Source organism: Ustilago hordei (genome assembly GCF_900519145.1).
Source record: "Ustilago hordei strain Uho2 genome assembly, contig: UHO2_contig_01, whole genome shotgun sequence".
Classification (NCBI taxonomy): domain Eukaryota; kingdom Fungi; phylum Basidiomycota; class Ustilaginomycetes; order Ustilaginales; family Ustilaginaceae; genus Ustilago; species Ustilago hordei.
The window spans coordinates 672,821-693,637 of NW_024545270.1; the positions used below are offsets into that span (position 1 = coordinate 672,821).

Consider the following 20,817-nt stretch of genomic DNA (forward strand, 5'->3'; position numbering starts at 1 on the left):
TCAATTGAAACAAGTCGATCTGAGCATTTGGAGCCTTGGAGGAAATAGACCGACGAAGAAGGAGGAAAGAAGACACATTGGCCAGAACAAGCCTCGGGCATGGCGGGTTGGAAGCGTAGTTGCACCTTATTGACCGCAGACGCGCTGCGAGGATGCTGCCACAAGGAGGTTCTTGGGTTGAGTACGTGGTCAGAGATTGCCTCTGATGTCGGCCCAGTAGGAGAAAGCAGGTATCCCGGTGTCTGCGGCAATGGCACCAGCCAAATGCCATCAAGCAATGCTTCAGGGCGAGGATTGGAAGACATTTCTTCCTACATTGGGTGCCTGCTCCTTGTTCGGACACCATCTGACGATGTTTGCTAGGAGTCGCCAATCAGCACCATTATCTTTCTCTCGATCGCTGAATGGCATCTTGTGTATTGATTGCTTTGATCGGGTCGCGCTCTCAAGATTTGCAATCCTTGGAAACCCCCTGCAGGAGTCAGGGAGAGGAGCAGCAAGCACGTCGCGTTCTGTTTCGGATAGAATGCGCTTTTCTTTTTCTTTTTTTTTTTTTTTTTTGGCTCTGAGGGTGCAGGCCAAGCCAAGCTAAAGAAAAGAGCAGTAGTTAGCGAAGCCAAACTTGTGCTCTATTGCAAAGTGACTGCAAGCGTAATGCAGAACCAAGAGCAGCTCCATGAAGCTCAAACGATCGGCTTGCCACTAACCAGACTCGCATCTCATCTCACCAACTTACCGTCAAGTCGGATGTCACCGACGATCAGCACACAGCGACCACGGAACACCCGCATGCGAAAGCAAGCAAGAGTCGTGTCCCGCCATCTCTTCACATTCACCAGCATGTGCTCGTCGATCTCGAACAGGCCGGGCAAGTTGAGAGAGAGATAGTTGAGGGAGAGATAGGCAAGTTCGGAGAGGATCTCAGGATAAGCGCACAATCTCTGAGCACATTTTTTATTTTTTATTTTTTTTAGTTGGAAACTCAATTTCAAAAGCGGCAGATGGACCAGATGTCGAGAAAGTAACCAATCGGCGCGGGTCCAGCTGTCGAGAGCTGTCGAGAGCTGCCTCTTTTCGGCGCCCTCAACTCTCTACCCGAGCATGCTGGCTTTTCGCTCGGATGCTGACGATTTCACAGACAGAGGCTCGAAAGCGTTGCTCGGCACGCAATCCAGTTGACAGTCCGAGACCCTTTGTTCGAGTTGAATCCTTTAAATTTTTAATTCTTTTTTTTCTTTCCTTATCGTCCCGCTCTTGGATGCCCCTTGTTGGACACACGCATGTCGTCGGCCTGTCCGATGGCGGCTGCATTTGGCCCCGTGCACTGTTCCTTTTCTCCTTCGCTTTCGCTTTCGCTCGGCCCGCTTCCCCTGCGTTGCGTCCCTCTTGAATGGTCTGGTTGCTACAAATTGTTCTCGTATTTTCTCTCGTGGCCTTCTAGCTTGAGATTAACAGCGTCACGGGAGACAGCGTCACGGGAGACAGCGTCACGGCGGCTGAGGTCTCCTTGCACTCTGTCCCTCTCGCCCTGAGTTGGAGACATACTGTATACAGTGAAGCTCTCTGCCTGCCTGCGTGTCTACAAGACTCTCGCGACGGCGCTATTCCGCAGACCTCTTTTCACTGGCCCATCACATCACACACCACATCACACACCACATCACACACCACATCACACACACAGGCCTAGAACCCACTTTGGCTTCATTTGCTACCAATCACAGCACGCAAGTCTGCTTCCCTATTTGCTTCTCCTGCAGCAGCATCTCATTCTTAACCGGCACTTGAGCCCTCTCATTTGTTTTTCTCTTTCTCTCACTCTCTCTCGACTCAGCCGAGATGAAGCCACGATTTTCTGATTTGACAGCAACAGCACCGATAGCAGCAGCACCAGCGCACTTTGCCTAGTCTGGTGTGTGATTGAGGAGAGAAAGGGGCATTCAGCATTCCCTTTCCCTTTCACCCTCTGCGTGACTGCCTGTGTGCGCTCAACTCCAGCGAAGAGCGCCGAACAAAGCGGAAAGCAGCAGCAGCAGAGAGAGAGAGAGAGAAAGAGAAAAAAAAAAAAGAAAAAAAAAAAAAAAAGAAAGAAAAGAAAAGTTTGGTTCCCTCGCCCGCCTTTGTCCCCGCCCTCTCAGCCTGCCTGTCAACAGCGCTTTGTCGATCTCCTTTATAAACTCGACTGCGCAACATCCTACATCCTCCCTCTCTTCCGCGCTCTATCTATCCTATCGTCACCATCTTCGTCGTATCTTCACTTCGATTACAACTTCTATACCCACACCTTCTCAGCTCTTCTCACACAACTCATACAATTCACCATGTCTGCCGCTCCCGAGACCACTCCTGCCGCCGTCGCTCCCGTTGAGGAGGTTGCTGCTCCCGCTGTCGAGGAGACCCCTGTTGCTGCTCCTGTTGAGGCTGTAAGTACCATTGTCCGCTAATCCTCTTCTCACGCTGCTCTCATTCAAGCACAAGCATACTTACACTTCTTATTGCTCCCCCTGCAACTCTGTTATCCCATCACATCAGGCCCCTCCCGCTGCCGTAGAGGAGGCTGCTCTCGCTGCCACTGCCACTGAGGAGGCCGCTGCTGCCCCCGCTGCCGAGGCTGTCACTGAGCCTCAGACCAACGAGGCTGCCGCTGCTACCACCACTGCAGAGACCGCCGCCAAGGAGGCCTCCCCCAAGAAGGAGAAGCGCCAGTCGTTCCTCGGCAAGATCCTCGGTGCCATCAAGGAAAAAACTGCCAAAAAGGAGAAGGCCGTCGCCGCCAAGGAGGAGCCCGTTGCTCAGGAAGCCACCGCTGCCGTTCCCGCTACTGAGGAGGCTGTTGCCGCCCCTGCTACCACTGAAGAGACGCCCGCCGCCGCTGAGGAGGTCGCTGCTCCCGCCACTACCGAGGAGGCTGCCGCTGCCCCCGCTACTGAGGAGGCCAAGGACGTCAAGATCGACGAGGCTGCCAAGGCTGACGCTCCCGCTCCCGATGTCGCTGCCCAAAAGATCAAGCTCGGGCGTCGTCTCAGCGGCAAGTTTGGTGCCCTCTTCCACAAGGCCACCAAGAAGTCGGAAGACAAGCCCGCCGAGCAGGAGGAGGAGGAGGAGAAGGTTGCCGAGAAGTCTGCCGAGGAGCCCGCTGCTCCTGAAGAGGTCAGCCCCGTCGAGGAGAAGGTCGCTGAGGACGTTGCCGCCCCTGCCCCTGCCCCTGCTGCTGCTGCCCCCGTCATTGTCAACAAGGCTCCCGAGGCTGCTGCCCCCGTCGCTGCCGCTGCCTAAGTGTGCATCTTGAGTTGGACTGTTCTCCATCTATCAACAACCATTTGGATTCTTTTGCATGCCCTTTTCCGTTTCAGGGTCTTCCGGCTTTCTTGATTCTCTCTTGTCTACTCCTCGCTTTGGGCTTGTTAATTCGTTTGCCCCTAGTCTGGCTATACCCTTCGAACTCGACAAGGTTCGATCATGCACGATGATTCCCCCGTTCCGCAGTAGCGACATACGTTTTGATTCCCCTTTGCCCCTTTTTCAGTCTGCTCTTAATAGACAGCCTCACTGCTTGGCGCAAGTGTAGGACTGACACCTTTTTTTCCCTCTCACGCCATCCTCTGTCACAATCATACCTCATTAAATCGAATGCAAGTAATGTCTTGATGTGTTCCGAATATGAGCCTGTCTGTTGGTCTGGTTGCAAGAGGGGGAGCTGCTTGTGCGTTTGTGTATCTGTTCATCATCTCATTCCTTGTCCTGGCCATGATTGTGATCGGATACAATCTGAACCCCAATTGTGGTCTACTATATTTCCGCATCAGCGCTTAGGCGAGACATTTCCACTGACCCTTCACAGGCGCGATTGAACTCTGAAAAAGGCCGCGGTAGTGACTCTTAACAAATTCAACTTTCCACCCAACACATGTGCTTTCAGCAACAACAAAACCAATCCAACAGTCTACGAGAGCAACAGAGTGACTTAAGATGATACATTTCAAGAACAATGCCAAGAAAAATAAAAAAAATAAAAAATAAAAAGTCAAAGCGTCGAAGAGTGGAAGAGTCGAAGAGTGGAAGAGTCGAAGAGTGGAAGAGTCGAAGAGTGGAAGAGTCGAAGAGAGGAAGAGTCGAAGAGTGGAAGAGTCGAAGAGTGGAAGAGTCGAAGAGAGGAAGAGTCGAAGAGTGGAAGAGTCGAAGAGTGGAAGAGTCGAAGAGAGGAAGAGTCGAAGAGTGGAAGAGTCGAAGAGTGGAAGAGTGGAAGAGTGGAAGAGTGGAAGAGTGGAAGAGAGGAAGAGAGGTATCTATCCCGGAAGCATGAAAGGAGGACGGTGTGGGTCGGGAGGAAAAGCAGTTAGAAGTTTACGATTGAGACCGAGGAGGAGGCAATTGAAAATCGTTTAAATCGCGTAAACCTTCTGAAGTCCTTCTCTTTCTCGAACCCTCACCACCCAATTGACCCAATACAGACGACGAGTTATTGCTACTACTATTGTTGTTACCACCATCATTGCAATCATTCGCTTGAACAAGAGGTGTAAATGAAAACCATGTCGAATCCGCCGGCGAAGGCCCCTCAAGTCCATTACTTGGTGGGAAAGGTGATGAACTTGAAAAGTTGCCAGAATAACCAGAACAAGCCATACCGCTATTGTTGTTGTTGTTGTTGTTGTTGTTGCTGTTGTTGTTGCTGTTCTGCTGCGGTTGCGGTTGCGATTGTTGCTGCTGTGCCTGTTGCTGTTGTTGACCCGGCCGCGATGGTTGCGATCGAGGTTGTTGTTGGGATGGTGGACCTTGACCCTGATTCTGACCTTGGTCCTGGTTGGGATTGCGTTGTGCTTGACCCTGCATCTGCTGACTTGCCTGTTCAAGATTGGCGTACATGTCGCTGCCAAAGATGGGGTAGGCATTATTGTTGTTGCCTTGATTCTGCTGCTGCTGCTGCTGCTGCTGCTGTTGTTGTTGCTGCTGCTGCTGGTTCTGCTGGTTCTGCAACAGCGTATACGCACCAGGAATGCTGCCGCCAAATGGATGGTTGTTCTGCTCCATATTATAAGCACCCATAGCCAGATTGACTTGACCGTTATTGGTGTTGTTAGCAGCTTGCGCAAAAGCATTAGCATCGAAACCTGGAATGCCAGCAAATAGCGCCGAGTAATCGTTGTTGCTGAAATTGGCCAAATTGGCAGCCGACAGATCATGTGCCTGTGCTGGGAAAGGCATAGATTGTGGGCCACCAAGATGTGGCACGCTCTGCGCTGTTCCCAACGGCTGAGGTGCGTTGGATTGCAAAAAGCTCAGGTTGGCAAAGTTCTGAGGCGCCATGTTGGCTTGAGCATTCTGTGCCTGGTCTTGCATGGATTGCGATTGTACATTCTGTCCCTGACCCAGGTTCAAGTTCGAGTCATCGCTGCCGAGTCCAAGATTGCTGCCAAGTGCGCTGGGTTGAGAGTTGCTACCAACTATGGGCAAAGGATCGCCAAAATTGAAATTGTTGGCAAGAGGGCTGTGATAGTTGGAAGCTTGAGCAAGCCCAAGACCGAGCGGCGAAGTGCGCTGACTGTGGTTCTGATGGGTGTGCGAAGCCTGAATGAGGTAAGGTGGATTGGTGGTATGAGAAGAGGTGCCAAACTTGGAGCTGACCGTTCGAACGGGCGAGCCGTGGATGCTGCTAGGCCCTGCACTACCAGCACGGCTGTGTGCGTTGTTCTTGACAACATTGGCCACGCGTCCGGTCTTCCATGCTTCTTGCGCTTCGGGACTGAGAGTCCACCAACTGCCCTTTCCAGCTGCAGAGCTCGGTCTTGGAACTTTGACAAAGAGGTTGCCTTTGATGGAGAGAGTCGACTTGATTCGGTTCTTGACTCGGGCCTCCCAGTCTTTGCCAAAGGCCCACTCGCGAATCTCGGGGAACTTGGAGCACATGCCTTCGAAGAGATCTTGAATGACGAGACGACCGCTCTCGCTTTCAGCGATGGTCTGACAGATCATCTCGCTCCAGTTGAGACGCTTTCCAGTGATAGCACTTGCAGCTACACGCGAGTTGCCTCCAGGTGTTGATGTCCCGGCACCTGGAAGCCGACGCGGTGTAGCGCCGGGAGATGAGGCGGCAGAGTTGGGAAGACTGATCGAGTAATCAGAGAGCGCAGAGCTGAGGGCGTGTGGGTTGAGATGGGCGGGGATGGCAGCAGCGCCTCCCGTGGCAGCATACTGAGAAAGCTGAGCATTCGCGTAAGCAAGCGCTGAAGCACTGTAGGCTCCTGAAGGTGAGGCTGGTGCGGTGAGAGATGTACCGATGGGATGCTGGCTATATTGTTGGGGTGGGGCGTGGCAAATGGCAGGGCTATTGGCACCGGAACCCTGATAAGAGGACATGGTTGCATTCATGTCCATCTCCACTAGTCTCGGTCAAGTGCCGAGCGTGTGGTGAAGCGAATGTCAGAAGCTCGCAAGATGAAGAAATCGAGCAACAAAAGAGAAATGAAGTCGATGAGAAGCCGACAATGTGTATGTGGGTTGCAGCACTGCTTCCGACACGACGCAACCGAGTGAATGCGAGGATCGAGAAGTGACTGAATGAGCTTGCAACGTCAAAGAGAGCGGGAAAGAGTGTGCCAAGGTCGGTACTCGCGATATCGCCGAGATAAGAAGCGTGATCGAAGTGGACGGAGCGAGCGATAAGCAGGCTTACGCAAAGTAGCGAGCGGAAGGCCGAAAGACGATGGCGACGGGATGGATGAGGGATGGATGAACGGAGAGTGATCGTGATGGTGATCGTGATGGTGATCGTGGTCGTGATTCTGACAGAGAGGAGACGGTCAGAGCAACCTGGACACGCTCACGGACGCGGGGGGGAGTTGGGATCTGGAGCAAGAGCCACTCACTTCTATATCACTTTTATATCACTTTTATATCGCTTTTATATCGCTTTTATATCGCTTTTATATCGCTTTTATATCGCTTTTATATCGCTTTAATATCACTCTATATCACTTCTATTTCACTTCTATATCGCTTTTATATCACTTCTATATCACTTCTATATCACTTCTATATCACATCTATATCACATCTATATCACTTTTAGATCACTTCTATATCACTTTACTTGTCATCCATGCGACTAAGAGCGGTGAAGTGAGATTTTGTATTTGTCAATACAAAAAGACGACGGGGGGTTGCAGAGCATCATTTGCGGGGCAAAGTCGACCAAAAGCTTGAAGCAAGAAAATGAATTAGAAGCTTCATTTCGATACAAAGGAAATCAGTAAGTAGTAATTCAACACACACACACACTTTCTATTGCCAAAGCTGAATATCGCTTTATGCGATTGTAATGACAGAGAAGTGGTGGCTTAACATGGGTCGTGCCTTTTTTTTTTTCTTCTTTTTCTTTTTTTGCCTGAAGCGTGTTAAGTTAGTCGGCCTGTGACGACATCCGCAGCTGAGCGGAGCATTTCTCGACATTTTGCTGCACCACCTTGATTTCAGCTTCTTCTTCATCACCATCATCTTCTTCACACCTCAACCGTATGTACCCTCAGGCAAGCAACAGCCCACCCGAACGCTCTTTTGCGTCTTGATTGACGACCAACGAATCAGCTCAGGATCTTGCTTCAGCTAGCCGAGCGAGGCATTTAGCGTTTCCTCACGCGTTGGCACCATCACTGAATCGCTCAGCAGCTGGCCGACGTTCAACACCACATGTGTAACAGGTCGGCATCGTCTTCAAGCCCTGTTCGGATAACCTCGGAGCACCAAGTCGGAGCGCTTTTATGACAGCGTGCACGGATCTGCTACTTGAATCAGCTTTGCGTCACGCAACACCCTCAAGATTAGGTGACCAGGGCAAAAGGGCTGTATTCTGCTTGCATCAGAAATGGGCAGCTGGAACAGACCTGTAACAGCGGCAACTCATCCTCTATTCGGCCTGTTCCCACAGCCTTCCTCAGTACCCATTCAAGCCTACCTCGGCATTGGCGCACTCCTCGCCATCCTTTTGGCGTTGATAGCATACAGAGACATGCTCAAGCCAGGCTTACAAGCTGCATCTCGACTCCATTCATATACCCATCCAGCATCTGCATCTTTGACACCTGTGAGACGAGCTCGCTCAGCTGCCGCCTCGGCCTCCTCCTCCTCCACCACCACATCAGCACCGCCCACCAACCCCAAATACAAGGGTCTTCGCAATACTGGCAACACTTGCTTCTTCAACTCGACGCTGCAGTCTATATCCTCCTTGACACTCTTTCGCCGGTATCTTTATCTATTAGTAGAGCAAGCCGAACGCTGGGATACACCGACACCCGTCATTGATGCGCTGCTCGAGTTGGTAGAGGAGCTGGCAGCACCGGGCGACCGCAACTCAGCCATCAACCCTACCCAACTCGTCAGGGCGCTACAAAACTTGCCTTCGTCCTCCATCCGCAGTCTCGTCGGCGCCCACCAGCAACAGGATGCACACGAGCTTTTTGCCCTACTCAACGATGCTGTTGATAGGGAAGCAAAAGCTATTCAGTACGAAAGATCCAACGCACTCGAATCCGAGCAAGCAGGCCTTCGAGCTCTTATGGCCCCATCCTTACCATGGAACGGACGTGGAGTGTATGCACAAGTAAAAGGCAGTCTGCCGTTGAGTCAATCAAACAATCCGCTGCAGGCTCTTGCAATCGCACATGGCGCAGAAGATGCAGAATCGGTGAATGCAAGGCAAGCAGCAAACGCCGACAATACATTCATGATCTCACCCTTTGATGCCTTGCTGGCTCAACGCACCATTTGTCTCGACTGCGGCTATTGCGAAGCGATACGACACTTTTCCACATCAGAGATCTCCTTGTCCGTACCGCCGATCAACGTTGCAACCCACACGTCCGACATCACCGGCACCTCCGCCTGTTCATTGCAAGAATGCCTCGAGCTATGGTCTGATCTGGAACAAGTTGACTGGATCTGCTGGAATTGTACTTTGCGGAGCACTTTGCTTTCTGTCAAGAGCGATCTTGCCGTCAAGCGTCCATCTCCAGCGACCACCAAGCAGAATGGTCGTGCCGCGAATGACGATGCAAATGGATTAGCAGACGGCAATTTGACGCCAGCAAAGAAGAAGCGCATGGCCCAACTCAGATCCAAAGAGACTAAGCTCACCCGCATCATCGAATCTGGCCTGTCCGAGGATGAGCTCAAGCAAGCTTCCGACGACCCTAGCTCACCATGGCACAACATTCTCACCAATATCCAACTCAAGAAGACGCTCAGTAGGCTATCCACCAAGCAGATCATGATCTCACGGCCACCGCGCATCTTGGCGCTACATTTGAATCGATCGTCGTATGCTGCAGCAGCCTGGGCACCAGCCAAGAACAATCGACATGTGCTCTTTCCTGAGTATCTCGATCTCAGTCATGTCACACTACAAGGATCGATCTCTTTGGATGGGCGGCAGACGATGAACTCAGCTATCTTTCAACCAAGCACCGCAAAACAAGTAGAAGATGGCAAAGCAGAATCCGTCTACAAGTTGGCTGCGATTGTAGTGCATTACGGCTCGCACTCGTTTGGTCACTACATTGCTTTCAAGCGTGTACCTGGTGCTCAAAGCCACTTTAATCGTATTGGCGATGAGGGCCCAAGTGATACCTGGTTGCGAATCTCGGATGACAGTGTTAGTCGAGTAAGCATCCAGCAGGTCAAACAGGAGAATCCTTACATGCTCTTCTACGAGCTTCTACCGCCAAGTAGTGCGGATGCGGCGCCACAACATAAGCTTGAGCTACCCGGTGGAGCTGATTATGCTACTTTGCAGAAGGCTATCGCTCGTGCAGTCGCTGTCAATGGGGATGCTGCTAAGAGTTTGGGTGGCGAGAGGCAAGCAGGATATGCAATTTGTTCGAGCGCCAGTTCCGTGCCGAGCTCGTGGCGGGTGAGACCGAGAACGGTGCATCGATGGAGTACGCCATCCTTTGGCTGAGAACAGAGCAGTCAACGTAACGCAAATACAAACTATTGTTGACATCTAGTCATGCAATTCAACACCATATCATAGCCTTATCGCGGGTCCACAGACTTTTTACACTCCTATCTTGTCTTCTACGGCTCATGTTGAGTAGTGCCTTGTGGCAGAATGGAATTGCAAAGCAACAGTGAGAGTCAGCAAGGCTGTTGTGGTGGAGATTATTGCTGATGCGATGATGACAGCTGCTCTTTCTGGTCTCGCTCTTTCGAAGCTTTGGTATCGATCTTGACATAATCATCATGGGCAGCATTCGCATCTTCATTCGTCATACCATCCTCTTTGCCCTTCTTGATCGACATATAGATCTCACCAACAATGCCCAAGGCCTGTGCTCGTAACCTCTGAGTCTCTTTGCCAACCGAACCATCGTACAATACAGCTTCGCTGACCTCTCTAATCACACTCTCGACTTCCAGCTTAGCACCTTTGAACAGCGCCCGCATACCCTTCTCGGCCGCCTGCTCTTCCAACTCTCTCTTTCTCTCCACTGTAATGCCAGACTCTTCGGCCTTGGCCAATTCCTCAAACACTTTCTTAAGCTCCAACGCCGCCCTTACTGTCGAAACGGTTTCCCTTACAACATGAATACTCGAGGCAGCCGAATGAAAAACACCTCCGAAAGAACCCAAAAAGCCTGTACTAGCCAAATAATGCTTACTCTTGGCCGAATAAACAAATCCAACCGCATTCAACAGCTCCACACCATACGATTCGTGCTTGAGCTCTTCCGCTTCCAACCGTGTGATCTCGCGGAAACTCTTCTCCACCTCTTTATCCGGCACTGGATCGTCGGCGTTCCGGGCGGCTTCAGTGTAGATGCTAAGTTTGCAAATGAGTTTCTCGACGAGTTTCGAGACACGTTCTTGACGTTGTTTCTCGCGTTCGGCTGCTTGTTTGCGTTCTTTTTCTTCCTTTGCTGCTTTTTGTTCTGCTGTTAAAGTGGGTTTTGTCGCAGCAGAACTATCAGCCCCTTGCCCACCAGCGGTGCTGTCGCCGTTTGCTTGTCGTTCAAGATCATCTGAATCTTGCTGTAGAGCATCTTTCATCTCTTTACCGATGAAGATAGTACCAATGATATCTGCGAATCGCTCACCACCGAAAAGCGAACCAAGCACCTCCTCTGGGTCAACAAAGCCGTCTTCGGGCGTGAGACCAGGTGTACTTGCTCCGAACTCGTTGTACTTATGCCTCAGCTCCGGGTCGGAGAGGACGGTGTAGGCTGTAGCGAGGGCTTTGAACTTTTCCTCTCCCTCTGGATCGTTTGGATTTTTATCCGGGTGAAGTTTGATTGCGAGTTTGCGATACGCTTTCTTGATCTCTTCAACAGTCGCGCTGGCTGGAACACCAAGGATGTCGTAGTACTTCATATCGAGTGGCTTTTCGTCCGTTCCAATGCGTCGTTTACGGGCTACATCTTTACCGCCGGTCTTGCGAGCTTCGCGAACCATCTTGGTGGCTCCGGGAGGCTCGAATTGCTTGTTACAGCTGCAACATGTGACGGTGAACGAAGTCTCGTGGGATGGTAAGGCGGCGAGATCGGAGCAAGGAGGTGCAAGGTATTCGATCGAGGCTCGACACGCTGTGTTTGGGCATGATACGGATTGGTATGGTTCTTTTGGTCTTGACGAGACGATGATGGACGACATCCTTGGCAGTACCGAGTCACTATCGGCCTAATACGATACGAGAACGAGCGTCGGATTTGTGATTGATGGTCCGATAGGGGTCTGTAGCGAGGCTGGAGCTAGTGCCTCGTCGATAAGTGATGGTGATGAAGGAAGTTGTCATTAACGACGAACCAGACTGCTAATAGTACGCCTGGCTCTTGGTAAAGATGATATAGTGAAGAGAGGAGAAGCGCAGCAGCAAGAAGCGCAGAAAGAAGAAGCGCAGAAGCGCAGCAAGTCGATTGTTGAGTCCAGCCCAGACGCGCACGCCGCCTTCATGACGATCACGTGCGATGTGGGTAGTGTGTCTTGTCGCACGAGAGCGCACACAGGCCCTGCAGTTGCATTTTTGGCGGGCGAGAATGACGTTTCTCGGCTTCAGCTTTAGAATTTCGGAAGACGGAAGTGTCAGAGAATGATTTGTTGAGAAAGAGAGAGAGAAAGACCTTTCTTCCCTACCAGTCAACGCAACACCATCGGGGCATAGATTGACCACCAATATTGCCACGATGAGGCCACCCAAACGGTCCCCCTTCCTCCACTCGAGGCAAGCAGATCTGCTCGAGATCTACCGCCATTTCTATCCAGATTCCACCTTCCTCCCCGACGACACTTGTTCCGTCAAAGACGCCCACAAAGCACTCTCAGTCGTCCAAATGTGGATTAACAGATCTGCATGTCCTTTCGCCGTCGAAACCACGGCACTCTTGGTTCAAAGTGTCATCTTGGATGAGCACATGCAACGGATTGCCGCCTCCACTCACCATGGTGCTGCTTCAACATCCTCTCTGCGCTATGCGCTGGAGCAGATGGGAGGAGGCGCAGAACTCGGCGTTAGACTCAATTACAGCTTGGCGCTCACTCGATTTGTCAACAGCGTGGTTGACTCGCATCAGACAGGGGGGTTTGCGCATTCCATTGCTGCGATTGCTGCTCGGATTGGGTTGCCGCTGTGGTTCGTCGAGATCCGTCACGCAGTTACGCATGAGGAGCTGCCGAGTATTAGTGTTTGTAGACAAGCAGCAGGTGCAGCGCTTGCCTGGCTTGATCGACATTTTTGGGTCCCACAGCTTTTCGCTGGTCCTAATGCTTTGCAGTTTGCACTTGCTCAGAATCAGCAACAAAGCCATGATGCAAGTGGCAGTGCGATGCATGTCGATGCACCCACAGCAGCAGCCGCTTCCACCCTCGCCACTGCTGGCTCCACCTCTACCAACGCAACTAGCGCAATTGATCCCGAACAAGAATCACGCAAAAAAGACCGTCGCAAAGCACTCCAAGACTTCCGTCTCAGCCTTAAAAGCTACCGCCAACTCTCTAAACAAGTCACTCGCGATCGCAGTCTCATCAACACCTCGAAAGATCAATTCCGTCGATTTTACAAGCAATTCGCCCTCTTCGTTTCTCGAATTAGAACCTTGGAACCTGACTTTGCAACCCAGCTCATCGACAATGCCGGGGCTTACAAGAAGGGAAAAGATGAAGAGATCGATGTGAGGAACATGGTGTTGGATCCGGATGATGTGGATGAATGTACAAAGTCGGCATTGGCAGATTTGGTCAATCTGTTGTTGATGCCTGGTGGTTTGATTCCTTTGAGCAAGTCGTAAGTGGTTACCCCCTCCCTCCTCTCAGACGTAGCGATAAAGGATTGCAGATTGGTGTCCTAACAACATTCCACCTCATCTTGTGCGGGAAGGACAGCAAACGAGTCAAACCATCAGCAACAGGACCATCCATCACCCTCCCCACCGAGCTCGCCAATGTTTGGACCCCTCTCCTCGGATACCTCCGTGATACCTTTGGTGGGATCTTCGGTCAGCTTCTCACCGAAGAACTCTTAGAAGCAGTGCTATTTCAACCCGATCCTCACCTCCCAGACACCCAGAAGTCTTCTTTGCTCGACGAACCGACTTCGGCCACTGCCACGGCTGTGGACGAGAGTGAAGATGCGAGTTGGGAAGGATGGAAAGAAGCCGCTTTTTCCGACATCTCATATCGCAAGACCGCTGAAGCTTGGATCCGATACCTAGCCACCACCATCCCTCCTCCCAGTCAGATGCACAACTCTGCCTCAACGGCTACTTCATCACCGACGATGCTGATTACGGATAGGGAAGTGGTGGAGATGTGTCTTCCGATGCAATCGCCCGCTTCCACATCCCTGCTGGAGTTTTTGTGTGAGAGGAATGAGGAGTTGAAGGGGAGGATTGGAGCTTTGGTTGCTCTTTTGAAAGTGTCACAGTTTGTTGCACAGGAAGAACTGGAGTTGCCTGAATTGCCAGACAGAAAGGAAGGAGAGGGAGAGAGGCAGGGGGAGAAATCAGGTTTCGAACAAGATCTGGAAAAAATGCAATCCCGACTGAAAGAGATGGATGGTGTTGGACGCGGCAATACTTGTCCACTTCATACTTGGACTGAGGAAGGGGAGGAGATGCGGCAAGATGCGCCTCCTGCCGTAAACGCAGGAGAGAGTACTGTTGAAGCTAGTAAAGCGGCTGCTAGAGTGGATCGGGGCGGGGAAAAGGGTCTAGGGATGCCCAAAGGTTGGTCAATGGCACCTGAGAGTTGGAAGGCAACTCCGTTCGGTTGTTTGAATGGTCGGATTCCGAATCTGGTGCTCGACATCTAGCTCCCATCTTCATTGTACGGTAGTGAATGTTGCAACTTGGTCTTTCTGTCACCATCAATCTTGATCTTGAGGTGACATGGTGAGTGTGAAGTGTGAATCGGGTTCATCCATGGGGCCCGATTGAAGCTAAGGTCTTCACCAATCGGCGTTGGAGCCAAAATGCAGGGTTCTGATGATGAAGCTGCGATGGAAAAGCGACCTGCATGGAAAGGATTAGAAGTTGAGAGCAGCATTCGTGCCTCGCCAAGGGATGCGCAATGGTCAGTGCGAGCAGCTAGCGATGAGACTCGTGCGGCGACATAGAATGAGGCCAGCAAGGTTGTGTGAGAGCGAGGAGAACAGTCAGCAGAGAGAAGCGTTGGCAGCGTGACGCGTTCCCTTCTTCCCTTCCTCTCACGCCACTGCACAGCGCGGTCTTGTTTTGGCTCTTTCTCCAGGGTGATGCGCTCAGACCACCTCTCTCTTTGCTTTTCTTCTTCTCCTTGCCTTGCTTGCCTTGCTTGCCTTGCTTGCCTTTCGCTGTCCAAGGTGCAGCCTTATGCATAGATCTCCTTGTCTTGTCTCTCTCGTTCTGCTGTCATGAATTTGCCGTTTTGCGAAGGCTGCCTGTGAAATTGCGGTGTAATGGCGTAAGGTGTCCTATTCTCCTTCCCCTCCTTCTTCAAAACTCCACTTTTGGCCCCCCCCCCCCCCTTCCCTCCCCCTTCCGTTCGTCGTTTAACATCTTTCTCTTCTGCACACCACCACCCATCATCAAACCATCCTAGAATCGTTCTCCATCCCTTGCCGAAACAAGTCTAGCAAGCAAAAATGACGTCCCTCACCGAAGCCAACAACTCCACCACGGGAGACCACATCGAAGCGACCGTCAAAGAGAACAAACGAGATGCAGCTAAAACCTCGGAGAAGAATGCAGCAAAAGGTTTAGCTGACGAAGACCAAGATGATGAAGAGGATGAAGATTTCGTACGTACACCCTTTTCTTACCACTACCTCGTCTTTTTTTTTTTTTTTTTTTTTTTTTCTTTCTTTGTCTTTGCTTTCGCTGACGCTTTTATTCTCTCGGGATATGTGGTTTGTGTGTGTGCCGGTTTTAGGAGGAGGGAGATGAAGAAGACGATGAAGAGGGAGACTACGACGAAGACGACGACGAAGAAGCAGCTCAAGACGACGACGAGGATGAGGAGGAGGAGGAGGAGGAGGATGAAGATGATGCAGCAGTTGTGCAAGGTAATGATGAAGAGGTGGATGAAGAAGCTGAGGATGAGGCACAAGAGTAAGTCTACACGCCACACGCTTTCCTCCCGAACCTCCTATATCCATATCTTCTAACCCATACTAACCACCCCTTTTCTCGCTTTCTAATCTCTGCCGGACTTACTAGGGAGGAGGATGAAGAAGACGAGGACGAGGACCAGGATGAAAGTGGAGTAGGAAACAAGAGAAAAGCTTCTGACGAAGGAAATGGAGATGATGGAAAAGCTGCAAAGACTGACAAGTAACTGCACTTGATTCAAAACCTGCTCGAACTTTTGCATCCCATCTCATCGCTCCAGATCTGCATCTCTTGTACAACTCTTGACCGAGCAATACCTAACAAATGCTGCATCTAAATCAAGCCTCTCAAAAGCGGACCAAAGAACTTGGCCGTGGGAAGGGACGAGGTGCCGAGAGAGCTGCTGATAGAAGCTGTTGGGCGGGACGCAGGGCGTCAACTTGTGCTATCTTAGCCCATTATCGAGTTGGAGTCTCGATCGACAAACTCATCCTCAGGCCAGGAGCAAACTTGCGACACCACACAATCGCCTGTTGCATATCAGGCAAACCTCGCACCTGCTATTTGCGTCCAAAGCAGGCATAAACAAAAAGGAACGAACAAGATACTGAAACCAAAAATGAATGTGCGTAGACTATATGATACGATGAGGAACCGGGTATGTGCAAAAAGTATTAAAAAAAGAAAGAAAAAGTCCTAGATCTTGAACGGAAACCTGCTAGACCCTCTGCTGGTGCTGATGTTGCTGGTGCAAAGGCCTAATCTCTGACACCCCCTTCCCAGGCATCTGCGTCGTACCTAAATGCGGGGATTCAGGTGGAGTGTGAACGGCACTCGAAGTATGACTATGAAAGCCTGGACTAGCAGGAGCCAGCATAGGCATGGAAGGTAAGAAAGGCATTCCTACTCCCATTGGATGTAGACCAAAGTAAGGTGGGATGGGAGCTTGAAGTGCCGGGTTAAACATCATTGGCGGGCTTGTGTTGATTTGTGGTGGCCACATTGGCATTCCCATTTGAGCGGTCATGGGGAATGGAGGTGTGCCGAAACCGCCCATCATTGGCATACCTGGCATCATGGACGCAGAAGTGGGTAAAGCTCCAGCTGCCATCGCAGGAGGCCAACTACCTCCTCCTCCTCCTCCTCCTCCTCCTCCTCCTCCTCCTCCTCCTCCTCCTCCTCCTCCAAGACTCATCATCGAATCCCTCTGATGAGTGCTCTTTGTCCTAACTCTGATCGAGTTGGACCCGTTGGTGGCAGTAGCAGTGGGCAACTCAACCTGAGCCTCACTCCTCCTTCTAGCCCCACCCTTGGACATCCTTCTGCCACCAGCCCCTGCCCTTACGGTAGCATCATGCTGACTAGCAGCATCCGACTTGGTCCTCGCCCTTGCATCGGCACGCCTCATCTCACTCGCTGTCTGCCTACGAGACCTGTAACTAGGATTCAAGGGCGACTGTCTAGGCTGAGGAGGCACAGACATCCTGACACTCGCTGTTGGTGACCAACTATGCTCGGTCTCTGCCGACCTATAGAGCGTTGGTCTTGAGGGCGGTGGCAAGGCGGCCAACTCGGATCGCGTCGATGATGGAGCGGTGGAAAGATGATTCAAAGCAAATGCTGCAATGCTCATCCTCTGACTGTGTCGGATGTTTACCGGTATACGTGATAGCACTTTACTCTCTAACTCGCCCACTCTCAGCTTGGTCTCCGAGTCTTGGATGGATTGGCTCCTCTGACTGTGTCCACCAGACACGAGCGTGTTTTGTGATCGATTGTTCGCCAGAGTTAAAGCCGCTTGCTGAGTGAGGGGATCAGGCTTAAGAATGCTTCCAGCAGGACTAATCGTTGAGCCAGCAACCGTCTCGCTGGTCGTCGTCATCGCACTCTGCTGTTGCTCATGCTGGTGCACGGGAGGATTGAACTGGATATGTCTGCCCAACAACCTAGCCAAATGCTCACTGTTGTTCGCCCTGCCATCATACTTTGGTCTAGCCTGAATCAAAAGCTTACTCGCCTCCAAAATCTCATTATCCTTCCAAATCGTCCAACCGATCGCCACTCTGCGCAGAACGATGCTCCAGTAGGGACTCGAGGTGGAGTGTGTTTGAGAGACCAATTTTCCGCCTTGGACAGTGATGTCGAAAATGGTGGCTTCGACTTTGAGGTTGGAGGCGGGATCCACTTTGAGTGCCCAATGTTCGACTTGGAGACCACGATTGCGCATGGCAGATTTGAGACCGTCTGCTTCCATACCGACGAGGTCGAGTGGGATATCTTTGGGATCGACTTGGGTGGAGATGAGCCATACTCGTCGTGCTTCAGGGTGAGGCACTGGGTTGACCTCTTCGACGAGAACGGTGTTTTTGGACCAGCAGGAACCCATCTTGACGGAAGTAATGCTAATGGGGGAGGGGGGTTGGTCAACGTCCAAGTGTTGTTCGAAGGGCTATCGAGAAAGCCGCTATCAAGAACGAGGGCGAGGTGATGGTGTGTGTGTGCCTGAGGTTGGCCTGCCAAGTATCAGAGCAAGTGATGGTCTAATTTAGGTATGCTGAGCGAAGGTCATGTCGAAGAGATGCTGATTGAGAGAAAATGCAAGGTAGTACGAGCTGTGGGGCGGTTGTGCTGTTGAATGTGAGATGGCGAGAAACGACTTGTCGACCACACAGCACGGAGACCAAATGTCAGTTGGAAAGAAGGACGAGATTGATGGTGGTGGCAGAAAGGAGGAGAAGCTGAAGGAACGATGACGACAAGTGACTGAGCGGCAAGGGAGGGGATGAGTTGGGGCCAGAGGCAAGGAGGGAAGGGAAAGAGGCGCAGGGGAAACAGCCTCAGCTCAGCTCAGTCTCAGCTCAGCGGTGTGTGGGTGTGGTTGTGGTTGTAGTTGTGGTTGTGGGTATGTTGGCAAGTTCATATGTAGAGATCGGGAAGCAGCAAGAGAAAGCAGCTCCGACAGATTGCGGAAAGAGAAAGAAAGAGAGAGAGAAAGAGAGAGAGAGTCATCCCATCTCAGCATCCCATCTCAGCATCCCATCTCAGCATCTCATCTCAGCATCTCATCTCAACATCTCATAAGCAAACTCAGACCTGTTCCCCAGCATGTTCAACTGCATCCACAACTGCATCCCCAACTCGATCTCGATGACCTCTTTCTCTCTCTCTCTCCTTTGCCACTTTTGTCGACAAACAATCCTTTACCCGCGGAGACAAGCTCCCGCATCGAGTTGGCTACCACCTATTCTGGTCGCAACAGTCGGTGGTGGCGGGCACAAGTGGGCTGTTTATGTAGCGAGGGGAGAGAGAGCGTCCATAAGCCTTGAATCCTCCGCCAGTAAAACGCAGAATGTCAGATCCTGCGTCCTCACATCATATCCCATCCCATCCATTTCACAGACACTAAGCTCTGCCTCGCCCTCATGATGTCGACAAAAGTTGTAGTACACCGTAACCACTATTGTACAGTACATCACTTACGCTTCCCCTTGCCACCTTTCCTAGAAGCACTGGCTGACTTTCCTTTGCCATTGACCTTGGAAATCTCTTGACTCGACAACTTCAGCATCCCTCCCTGGAACTTTCCAATTCCCATCCCCAATCCTCTCTGTCTCTTCCTCGTCTCCTTTTGAAGTCCCATCTGGGTTGCTGTGGCCTGGTTCCCATATCCAGCCTTCAGGCTAGGATGCCAAGTACCCAACTCCTTGGCCTTTTCCCTCTCCTTTTCCCTCCTTTCACCCGCTGCTTTTCTCATTCCTTGTCGAATGGCTGCTGGAGCTTTGGCTAGTTGTTGACGTTTCAGTTCCTTTTCGCCCCATCCTCGCCCGATCGCTTGACCTTTACGCTGTGATTCGGTTGCTGAAAGTTCCATGATACGCGCTATGGTGTCGCTTGAGGAAAGGTTGGATTTGCCTTTCGACGTGTTTCCTGTTCCAGGAGCGAAGAGGGTGGTGGAGAGAAGTTCCGAGAGGAGACGGTCGTTGGCGACGAGTTGCTTCTCTTGCTCTTCTTCAGCGGTGGTGAGCTTGGTGGTAGAGGCTTGGTCTTCAGTGGCTATCTTGTCTATTTTGGATGACATGAAGGCTTTCCATCCCTTTTTGGCATCTTTGACTTCGTCTGCGTCCGCCTGCTGTTCGCCGCCAAAGACGACGGTTTCGACGGCTCGAGATTTTGGTGCTTTTTTCCTGCTTTGCTTTGAGATGCTGCCTGATGCTTCAGCTTGCGAGGAGGACTTGGTGGGCTTGAAGAGAAGATCCATTTCGTCTTGTTCTTTCGCCGCCGCTTGTTCTTCGATGTCTGGTGAGTCGGCAGCTTGCTCCTGTGCGAGTCGCTTGCGTTTCTTGCTCGAGAGCCTTTTCTTGCCTCCACACTCCCCGGAATGATCCAACGACGAGCCGCTTGATTCCGGGAGCTGGAAAGAGGACATGAAAGCGTTGCCAAATGCTTCCAATTGTGCTAGCTGAGCTGCTCGTGCTTGGTTATCTTGTTCTGGCTGCACCATCTCCCTCTTGCCTTTGAGGTTGGCGATAGCCTTGCACATACTTGAGCTCATCTTGGCGAGTTTTCCATGTGAGGATGATGGTCTGTCGCCTCGGCGATGGTTGTGGTCGTGTAGGAGAGTGTCTATCCCTGGTGGCAAGAAGAAGAGGAGGAGAAAGACAGGCAAAAGCGAGATATCTGTTCAGGCTTTCCCGACTTCCGAGAATCTGTCGCTCCTGCGTTTCTGCTGAGCCAAAATTTGGCTGAGCTTTTTTTGGGTTTACTTTTTGCAGCACTTTAGTTGAATTTAGATACACCACTAGGAGACCACGGTCAGGCACTCCTTATCTGATGTTCTATGTAAAAAGGCTTGTATTGTCATAAAGAGGTAACGACTGAGCTAAGGGCATATATACATGTTCTAACCACCTGACTGTGCTCTCTATGTCGAGTCATGCCCATGTGCCACGTATCTTCTTTTATGAGTGTTGTCATGTCAACACATCCCCTGCATACCATGGCGTTAATCCTCGTGCATACGCTGCATTAGCTCCCACTAGCTTCGCATTCTGCTCGTCCTCTTCATCACCTGATACCTTCCCGATTTCCCGATCCCGTGAACTCCCATTTAATGCATCACGCGTTGGCGATGCCGGTGCATCTTCAACTACTTTTCTTCTGAGTTTTTTTTTTTTTTTTTTTTTTTTTTTTTTTTTTTTTTTTTTTTGTCTGACTGGAGAGCAACTCAACTCAGCTCCAGCCA

The 20,817-nt window shown here is 51.3% G+C and overlaps 8 protein-coding genes across 8 annotated transcripts; 4 read left to right on the plus strand and 4 right to left on the minus strand.

Annotated features, from left to right (window-relative positions):
• Positions 1-2,321: 2,321 nt before the first annotated feature.
• Positions 2,322-3,276, plus strand: UHO2_00201 (uncharacterized protein; the record flags this gene model as incomplete). Its single annotated transcript, XM_041556821.1, has 2 exons — positions 2,322-2,423; positions 2,533-3,276. The coding sequence occupies 2 exons, from the start codon at positions 2,322-2,324 to the stop codon at positions 3,274-3,276; spliced, it is 846 nt and encodes a 281-aa protein (XP_041412755.1).
• A 1,068-nt stretch (positions 3,277-4,344) lies between these two features.
• On the minus strand, positions 4,345-6,357 carry UHO2_00202 (uncharacterized protein; the record flags this gene model as incomplete). Its single annotated transcript, XM_041556822.1, has 1 exon — positions 4,345-6,357. One exon carries the CDS (start codon positions 6,355-6,357, stop codon positions 4,345-4,347), a length of 2,013 nt encoding a protein of 670 aa, XP_041412756.1.
• Positions 6,358-7,861: 1,504 nt separating this feature from the next.
• Positions 7,862-9,955, plus strand: UHO2_00203 (uncharacterized protein; the record flags this gene model as incomplete). The annotated part of the gene is made up of 1 exon (XM_041556823.1): positions 7,862-9,955. The coding sequence occupies one exon, from the start codon at positions 7,862-7,864 to the stop codon at positions 9,953-9,955; it is 2,094 nt and encodes a 697-aa protein (XP_041412757.1).
• A 203-nt stretch (positions 9,956-10,158) lies between these two features.
• On the minus strand, positions 10,159-11,646 carry UHO2_00204 (uncharacterized protein; the record flags this gene model as incomplete). Its single annotated transcript, XM_041556824.1, has 1 exon — positions 10,159-11,646. One exon carries the CDS (start codon positions 11,644-11,646, stop codon positions 10,159-10,161), a length of 1,488 nt encoding a protein of 495 aa, XP_041412758.1.
• Positions 11,647-12,176: 530 nt separating this feature from the next.
• On the plus strand, positions 12,177-14,299 carry UHO2_00205 (uncharacterized protein; the record flags this gene model as incomplete). Its single annotated transcript, XM_041556825.1, has 2 exons — positions 12,177-13,273; positions 13,303-14,299. The coding sequence occupies 2 exons, from the start codon at positions 12,177-12,179 to the stop codon at positions 14,297-14,299; spliced, it is 2,094 nt and encodes a 697-aa protein (XP_041412759.1).
• An 810-nt stretch (positions 14,300-15,109) lies between these two features.
• UHO2_00206 (uncharacterized protein) lies at positions 15,110-15,801 on the plus strand (the record flags this gene model as incomplete). Its single annotated transcript, XM_041556826.1, has 3 exons — positions 15,110-15,265; positions 15,397-15,575; positions 15,684-15,801. The coding sequence occupies 3 exons, from the start codon at positions 15,110-15,112 to the stop codon at positions 15,799-15,801; spliced, it is 453 nt and encodes a 150-aa protein (XP_041412760.1).
• A 492-nt stretch (positions 15,802-16,293) lies between these two features.
• UHO2_00207 (uncharacterized protein) lies at positions 16,294-17,961 on the minus strand (the record flags this gene model as incomplete). Its single annotated transcript, XM_041556827.1, has 1 exon — positions 16,294-17,961. The coding sequence occupies one exon, from the start codon at positions 17,959-17,961 to the stop codon at positions 16,294-16,296; it is 1,668 nt and encodes a 555-aa protein (XP_041412761.1).
• Positions 17,962-19,047: 1,086 nt separating this feature from the next.
• On the minus strand, positions 19,048-20,127 carry UHO2_00208 (uncharacterized protein; the record flags this gene model as incomplete). Its single annotated transcript, XM_041556828.1, has 1 exon — positions 19,048-20,127. The coding sequence occupies one exon, from the start codon at positions 20,125-20,127 to the stop codon at positions 19,048-19,050; it is 1,080 nt and encodes a 359-aa protein (XP_041412762.1).
• Between the last annotated feature and the right edge of the window lie 690 nt (positions 20,128-20,817).